This window comes from Microchirus variegatus (genome assembly GCF_963457635.1).
Source record: "Microchirus variegatus genome assembly, chromosome: 16".
Lineage (NCBI taxonomy): Eukaryota > Metazoa > Chordata > Actinopteri > Pleuronectiformes > Soleidae > Microchirus > Microchirus variegatus.
This window is the reverse complement of record NC_139817.1, coordinates 19533447-19542365: the sequence shown is the minus strand read 5'-3', so window position 1 is coordinate 19542365 and position 8919 is coordinate 19533447. Positions and strand designations below refer to the sequence as shown.

At 44.8% G+C, this 8919-nt stretch overlaps 1 protein-coding gene across 1 annotated transcript in view; it reads left to right on the top strand.

The window, feature by feature from the left end:
- Positions 1-6984: 6984 nt before the first annotated feature.
- LOC310937979 (extracellular calcium-sensing receptor-like) overlaps positions 6985-8919 on the top strand; it is a gene marked incomplete at both ends in the record, with an annotated part of 63935 nt that continues 62000 nt past the window's right edge. Inside the window, one exon of the mRNA XM_083902369.1 lies at positions 6985-7181. Coding sequence (XP_083758495.1) covers positions 6985-7181 — 197 coding nt within the window. The remainder of the gene's footprint in view (positions 7182-8919) is intronic.

The window sequence follows — 8919 nt, the reverse complement described above, 5'->3', positions numbered from 1 at the left end:
GGCTATCGCTCTCACCCTGGCTCCTGAGCGGTGGCTCCGTGGCAGCAGAGCCAGCAGTGGGGGGACCACTAGGCTACAAGTTAAGGAGGAGGGCCTTAATCTGGGCAAACTCAAAGGCCAACGTGTCCACACCCTCTCGTGTCTTCCTTGAGACAGAAACGTCCTCATGTATGTGCCTCTCCGGTGCCTGGAGCCTGAAGGGGGATTATATGCTGGGGTCCCCGAAGGCGGTAACCCAGCCTCAGCAAAGTTACTGTCAAGTTTAATCAACATTGCAGTCCTCTCTGCCAGTGGCATGCAAGAGCAATTAATGCAAGCATCTTCAGTTAGCCCGGGAGAGAGGCGAGGGCATCTCTACAAGACCGGGCAACAGCAGCTGGAAAATTCCGTCAGCAATATACACAGTGTAGTTAACCCGTGTATAACGATGCTTACCCGCAGAGCTACAAACACAGCTCTGACAAATCAACAATGTAACAACAGAGCGGGAACACTCTGTTACGGGCAATGAAGCACGCCCACTGGCGAGGGAAATCAATACTTACCTGGTGATCCGCAGTCAGGAAGAATGAAATAGAACAGCGCACAGTTGCAATAGTCAATGGTGAAGTTATTAAGACATTTAATTTGAGTGGGGTTTTGTCTGTAGATGTTTTGTAGATGTAAATGCAGTCCAAGAGATTGTCTTGATGTGACTAGAGAAGAAGACCATATTGTCGAGGTTGACACCAAGGTTTTCAACCTTTGTGGAGGGAATTCAAATTTGTCCAACATTGAGAAATTAACTAGTATTTGTATTTGATAGCGTAGATTTTTAAACAGTTTTATTGTCATTAAATTTGAGACGGGTGTCATACATGTTTGAATATCATTAAGGCAGGAATTAAGGTTGTTGGAGGAGATGGTTAAAGTGGAATAAGTGGACAGGTGTGAATCATTGGGATAACAGTGGAAAGGAACACCATAGTGTCAACAGATACTGCCAAGGTGAAAAAGGCCTCGAACTTGGGGCAGGTTCTGTCAGGTTTATTTTGTCTATAATTTTTTAACTTAGCCGTGGTGATATTGGTATTTGTTAAATATATTATTAAATCCATTCATTATGAGCAGAGTTAAAACCATGTAGACTTTAAATGTGTTTTCTTCTAAGCCTACTGTCTAATTTCCAAAGCTTCTGCATTACTTGGAAAAAGTCAACTTTACAACATCATCTGGTGATCGAGTGTCATTTGATGAGAAAGGTAACATCTTACCCGTATATGACATCATGAACTGGGTGTGGCTCCCTGATGGAATAATTAACATTCAGAAAGTGGGTGAGGTTCAGAGATCGGACTTCAATGGTGCAGAAGTCACACTGGATGAAGACAAAATCTTCTGGAACTTTCACTCTGAAAAGGTTTGCCTTACTTTATTTTCGACAATTTCTTCACTTTACGCTTTATAGATCGGTGTAATGAATTTTGATATTTCTCCACACAGCCTCCTCGGTCAGTGTGCAGTGACAGTTGTCCTCCAGGTACCCGCATGGTCAAGACAAAGAGAAGGCCTGAGTGTTGTTTTGACTGTGTCCCTTGTTCTGAGGGAGAGGTCAGCAATACAACTGGTGAGTGTAAAGTTTTAAACACCACAGTTCAGAGATGTTGTAAAAACATGTATCTCATCACCCTCTTTTCTCAGACTCCATGGAGTGCACCAGTTGTCCAGAAGATTTCTGGTCCAGCCCCCAGCGTGACCACTGTGTTCCTAAGAAAACAGAGTTCCTCTCCTACCATGAGCCTCTGGGTATCTGCTTGACAACCATCTCACTGTTGGGCACATTTTTCTGTGTTGTTGTTCTGGGCATCTTCATCCATCATCGCAGAACACCTATAGTTCGTGCCAACAATTCAGAACTCAGTTTCCAACTCTTGCTGTCACTTAAGTTCTGTTTCCTCTGCTCGTTGCTCTTCATTGGACGACCCAGACCTTGGACTTGTCAACTAAGACATGCAGCATTTGGCATCAGCTTTGTGCTTTGTGTCTCATGTATCCTCGTGAAAACCATGGTGGTTCTGGCTGTGTTCAGGGCCTCCAAACCAGGAGGTGAGTCCAGTCTGAAGTGGTTTGGTGCTGGGCAGCAGAGAGGGACAGTTCTGGTTCTGACTTCTGTTCAAGCAGCAATCTGCACTGTCTGGCTTGCATCTGCTTCACCAGTGCCTCATAAAAACACCCAGTATCACAGTGACAAGATAGTTTATGAGTGTGCAGTTGGGTCCACCGTTGGTTTTGCAGTTTTACTTGGTTATATTGGTTTACTGGCTGTCCTCAGTTGTTTGCTAGCTTTTCTAGCAAGGAATCTTCCAGACAGTTTCAATGAGGCCAAACTCATCACTTTCAGCATGTTGATCTTCTGTGCAGTGTGGGTGGCCTTTGTCCCTGCTTACATCAGCTCACCAGGCAAATATGCAGATGCAGTGGAGGTTTTTGCCATCCTAGCCTCTAGCTCCGGCCTCTTGGTGGCACTGTTTGGACCCAAATGTTACATAATCCTGTTCAGACCAGAGAGAAACACAAAGAAAGCTATCATGGGTCGTTGCACTGACTGATAAAAACAGAACAATAATAACATTTATTTGTATGGAATAATATTAAAACAAATTATGTCAATATGATGGGATTAAGGAAAAAAGATTGATGGTAAATACATAATATATAGTCATGTACATATTGAATAGGAGAATGTACTAAATATTGCAACAAAGTAGTCCTCAAGAGTACATGAAATCAAGATTAATACAAATGTAATGAGTAGAGTCCACAATTTTGAATCTTTTTGTAAATTTTCTTCTGTAGCCTAATAAAATAATTATTCTCATTCATTTATTTTCTTATAGTCTTTTTGCAATGGGATATGAGCAATAATAAGAAATAAACAATGGACTGACTTAAATTTGTGCATATGATGTCTGTGAATATTCTTAATTGTAGCTTCATGGGTGTAGATACAGGCAGCAATAATACAGACTGATATTATTATTATTGTGGCTAATCATGAACTGGGATAGGATCTCTTGCGTCAATGACGTTGACCTGTTCTGAAAGGTGTGCACCAAGGCTCGACTGGGGCTTGATATTGGGACCACTGCTGTTATCATTGTATGTATTTTTTCTCCACCTTAACCTGCATTTATGTGCACACCACAGTCCAACAGTAAAGACTCGTGGAAGGAAGTGGAATAGTTACTGAATCTGTGGTCATAGTGCTTACTATACTTAGATTTACACAATAAAAATGTGACAAAAGCTTTAAATCCTCAGCAGCATTTCACACGTTTAATCGCTGTATCCTATTGTCTCTCTATCTGCATGGATGGAAGCCCATTACCTCCAGCTAAACCTCTCCAAAACTGAACTGCTTGTCTTCACAGCCAAGTCAATGATACAGCAAGTAACTTGTGTGTTATGATTGATGACCAACTGACCTTTACAGATCATGTTGCTTCTGTCGCTTTGCACGATTCAATATAAGAAAAATCAGACCGTACCTAACTCAGCAGGCTACCCAGCTCCAAGTACAGGCTTTGCTCATCTCCCGCCTTGACTACTGCAACTACTAAACGAAATCACCGTACACAACAAGTACGCTCTTCCCCTCCTGGACGCTGCATTCAGCCCACTCTGCAAGGCCCAGATCTTCACCAAGCTCGACCTTCGCAACGCCTATCACCTGGTCCGCATAAAAGAAGGCGACGAGTGGAAGACTGCGTTCAACACCCCGTTGGGACACTTCGAATATTTGGTGATGCCCTTCGGACTGACCAACGCCCCCGCAGTTTTCCAAAACCTGGTCAACGACGTGCTACGAGACATGCTGGACAAGTTCCACTTAGTCTACCTCGATGACATCCTGATCTTTTCAGAGACCGAAGAGGAACATGTCCAGCATGTCCGTCTTGTTCTGCAGAGACTGCTGGAAAATGAACTCTACGCTAAAGCAGAGAAATGTACTTTTCACGCCTCTTCCGTTCCCTTCTTGGGGTTTATTGTGGACCAGGGGAACTTTCTCCTGGTCCGACGAAGCTGATGCTGCATTCAACCACCTCAAGGATCTGTTCACCTCTGCTCCCATCCTCTCCCACCCTGATCCCAGCCTCCAGTACATCGTGGAGGTGGACGCCTCCGACACTGGGGTAGGAGCTGTCTTTTCTCAGCGTTCTCCTTCTGACCAGAAATTACACCCCTGCGCCTTCTTCAGCCGTCGACTGTCTCCTGCAGAGGTTAATTACGACATGGGCAATCGAGAACTCTTGGCCATCATCTTGGCGTTGCAGGAGTGGAGGCACTGGTTGGAGGGGGCCTCCTATCCGTTCATTGTCTGGACACCACAAAAACCTCTCTTACCTCCGTAACGCCAAAAGACTCAACTCCCGAAAAGCACGCTGGGCTCTCTTCCTGGGCCGTTTCACCTTCACCCTCACCTTCCGTCCTGGTTCCCGTAACGTAAAACCTGACGCATTATCACGCCAGTTCTCACCTGACCCCCCTACCACTTCCTCCATCCTACATCGTTGGAGCAGCATCATGGCCGGTGGAGGAGACGGTCCAACGAGAGCAGCAGGAAGAACCTGACCCTGGGAATGGACCCACCAATCAGCTATTCGTTCCCAACTCGGCTCGGTCGGAGATCCTGCAGTGGGCACATAATTCCAAGCTCACCTGTCATCCCGGAACGGCTCGTACCCTCCGTTTCCTTCGACAACGGTTCTGGTGGCCCTCCATGCTGCAAGACACAACCACCTTCATCTCCGCCTGTCCCACATGTGCCCGGGGAAAGACGTCCAAACGACCACCTGCTGGACTCCTGAACCCCCTTTCAATTCCTCGTCGTCCCTGGTCGCACATCGCTGTGGATTTTGTTACCGGCCTGCCTCCCTCCTGCCTCAACACTACGGTCCTGACGGTGGTGGACCGTTTCTCCAAGGCGGTCCACTACATTCCCCTTCCCAAGCTGCCAACCGCCACCGAGACTGGAGACCTGCTGGTAAATCAAGTTTTTCGCATCCACGGCTTCCCCATTGACATTGTCTCCGACCGAGGTCCCCAGTTCACCTCCCAGGTTTGGAAGGCGTTCTGCTCTGCTCTGGGTGCATCCATCAGTCTCTCCTCCGGATACCACCCCCAATCAAACGGCCAGACTGAAAGAGAGAACCAGAGCATGGAGAGCGCTCGTCGCTGTGTAGCTGCACGTCATCCAGCCTCCTGGAGTTCCATGCTTCCCTGGGTCGAATACGCCCACAACTCCCTCACATCAGCGTCCACAGGCATCTCTCCCTTCATGGCGTCGCTCGGATACCAACCCCCCCTCTTCGAGTTCCAGGAGGAAGAGATCGCCGTTCCTTCTGTCCAGGCCAACCTTCGTTGCTGCCACGCAGTCTGGAGACGGGTCGTTCATCCCTGGAACGATCCTCCCTACAGTCCCAGAAGCAAGCAAACCGCCACCGAATCCCTGCACCAGACTACCAACCTGGCCAGAAGGTCTGGCTCTCCTCCAAGGACCTTCCCCTACAGGTCGAATCCCGGAAGTTGGCTCCTCGCTTCATCGGTCCCTTCCCCATTGATCGCATAATCAACCAGTCCTCTGTTCGCCTCAAGCTCCCCAGCTCCTTAAAGATTCACCCGACCTTCCACGTGTCACTCCTGAAGCCCGTGGTGGAGTCTGAGCTGGGCTGAGCTTATTTTTGTGTAGGCTGAATACGTCGCACAAGTAAGCGAGTTTTGCGACTCACTCCTTGTCGCTGAAATGTTCTGCCATCGGGGACTTCTTTTCTGAGAGAAATCTCGCTGGCAAGAGTGTTTGCAGCGGCTCTCGCTGCAAACACTCTGGCGATCTCCCTCGGGATGCGTCAAGAGTGAGTCAGAGACGTATGTAACGGAGGGAATCCGGTCATTTTTCAAAATAAAACATTGTTCAGCCTCGATAATAAATAAAACGGAAATAAGGTTATTTTATTCAAGTTATTTATTCTTTTTGTGCGGCCCGGTACCAAATGACCCACGGACCGGTCCGTGGCCCGGTGGTTGGGGACCGCTGCCTTAAAGGGCCGCTGCCAGATCGCCAAGCCAAACCTGTCACAGCTGCATTTCTCTCCCTCCCTCTTCCTCTATTCTCTCGTTCACTTCCGCTTTTTGTGAAGTCGCTTTTTGTTATCCGTTTATTGTAAATAAATATTGTTTATAATTTTACCACCGTCTGTCTGCTTTCGGGTCCACCGCCATTGAAATCATAACAAAATCAAACACACTTGAGATTAATTGCTGGTGATAGCTACAACATCCATCAGGGTGTCCTGTATGAAAATATTGAGGGGCCTTCTCTCATAGAAGAAAATTACCTTTATGCATTTGGAAAATTGCTTTTAGTTTCTGTGCAGCTCATTGAATCTCCTGCAGTGGGATCTAAAATTAAATCCCTTTGGCTCTAATGGTCATTTCAGGCATTTACTCAACAACCATAGATTAAAAGCATCAGCAGGTTCTGTGGGCTCCACAAACAAACAACTTTGTTTGGTCAGGCGCAGCTGTATCTGGCCTTTACATGCAACCACAGAGTCATAGGTCTTGATGAGCACTTCCTGTAATCCATAAGATCTCAGTCTCCTCAACAGGTAGCGTCTGCTCTGACTCTCCCTGTGAAGAGCAGCAGCATTGTCAGTCAAGCCCAGACTCTGTTATTGTATTGATTGAGTGACCCCAATTGGCCAAAAACTATATGTGACAAAAATAATGTGTGTTTCAATAAATAAATAAATAAATCAGTCAGAACCATGATTCAGGCCCGGCCCTACAGCTTCTTCCTCAGCACTGATGGGTGGTGTGTTCAAAAAAATAAACAACACTGCAAATACATAAAATGTGGTGATATTGTGATGAGCCTGCACTGAGACAGGGACGAACCAGAGCAAAGTCATGAGGTTATTTTTAGACAGATGTCTCCTCTTGTTAATGTTGTTCTCCTGCTTCTCCTCTGCTGTGTCCTCCCCTATTTATTCCTCCTCTTGTCAGTTACAGGGACAGTTTAATCTAAATGGGATGAACAAACCTGGAGATGTGATTCTAGGAGGAATTTTCAAACTTCATTTCTTTTCTGCTGATCCTGACCTGTCTTTTACCTCAGAGCCACAACAGCCTACCTGCTACAGGTGAGTCTGTGAGGGAAACAGACACATTAAGAAGCTGCTGAAAAGTATAATATGATCATAGTGAAGTATTTGACTTTTATTAATGGTGTTGAAGAGTAAGTCACTATTTCGAGTATCAGACGTTGGGAAAGGTGTAGCTTTCTCACAGTGACTATGATGTATTTAAATGGTAAAAACTTGTATTACTTGTGTCTTTTTATCAGTTTTAATATTATAGGATTCAGACTGGCTCAGACCATGGCCTTTGCTATTGACGAGATCAACAGAAAGTCAAACCTGCTGCCTAATGTGACTCTGGGATACAGTCTGTATGATAACTGTGTCCAAGTAGGAATTTCATTTCGTGCAGCACTGACCTTAGTCAGTGGTCGAGCAGAGCATGTTACATTAAAGGAGAACTGTGTAGGAACTCCTCCAGTCCTAGGGATTGTCGGTGATTCTTCCTCCACTCGTACCATTGCCATATCCACAGTCTTAGGTTCGTACAGAGTGCCTCTGGTAAGTTTTTTTGTCTGTTTGTCTTTCATCTCACTCATTATTGTGATGTATTTTAAAATGTAATTTAAGAAATTAATGGAAACTGACTGTCATGAAGGTGTGGTTGTTGAAGAATCAACCTATTAAATATTGATAAAAAAATCATCCAACACTTCAATACATGCTTTGTTGTTTTGCAGGTGAGTTATTATGCCACATGTTCCTGCCTGAGTGATCGACACAAATTTCCATCTTTCTTTAGGACGATCCCAAGTGATGCTTTTCAGGTGAAAATCCATTTGCTAAATCAAAATGCATAAAAATGTAACAAAAGTAAAAAAAAACAACATGTGCTATAACATTCTATATATAGTGCAGTGAAAATTATTTCTAGTAAAGATGATTCCAGCCTGTGCACTAATCCCTCTGCTCCGTGTCCACATAGGTGAATGCTATGATTCAGATTCTAAAACACTTTGGTTGGACTTGGGCAGGTCTTCTCATCAGTGATAATGATTATGGAGTCCACGCTGCCCGATCCTTTCACTCTGATCTGGGTCCAGCTGGTGGAGGTTGTCTGGCTTACACAGAGATTTTGCCCCGGGGTGGTGACCTTGCTGAACTAAGGAGAATAGTGGATGTGATGAGGAAATCTACAGCTCGAGTGGTGATTGTGTTTGCACATGAGGGTCACATGATTAACCTCATGAAAGAGGTATGTGTTGATGTATGTTCAATATATACAACTGTTTTCTCTGTAAATCTGACTGTTATTTTTACATTTACTTGGTTTTTGTGGAATACATTTAAATGTTGATGTAACAACTCTGACTTGTTAAAGGTTCAACCAGGAGTATTTTAGAGTTAGAATGTTCATGCATCACAATGCTCACGTTACTGTGTACTGTGTGTTTGGTTAATTTCTCTGGATTGTTTATAGGATTATGGGTAGTTTTGGCGAACTCATCCTGGCCCTGGGGTTGAGAACAAGTGTAAATCACTCAAAGTCATCATCAAGACTTTTCTAGTCTTGATGACCACTCAAAACTGCTTGAATGTTACACTTAGTCATTCAAATAAATTATTCAGATTTTACTCTCACAAAACAAAAGCATTACGTTGAATAAAGCATCACTTCAGGAACTAACATCTGGACATTTTTAACACATTTTACCTGGTTAGATATCAGTTTTCAAAGTGTGATTTCTGCTCAATGCTTGATTTTGTAAAATGCCAATACGTGATCTGAGAGCTGAGGAGG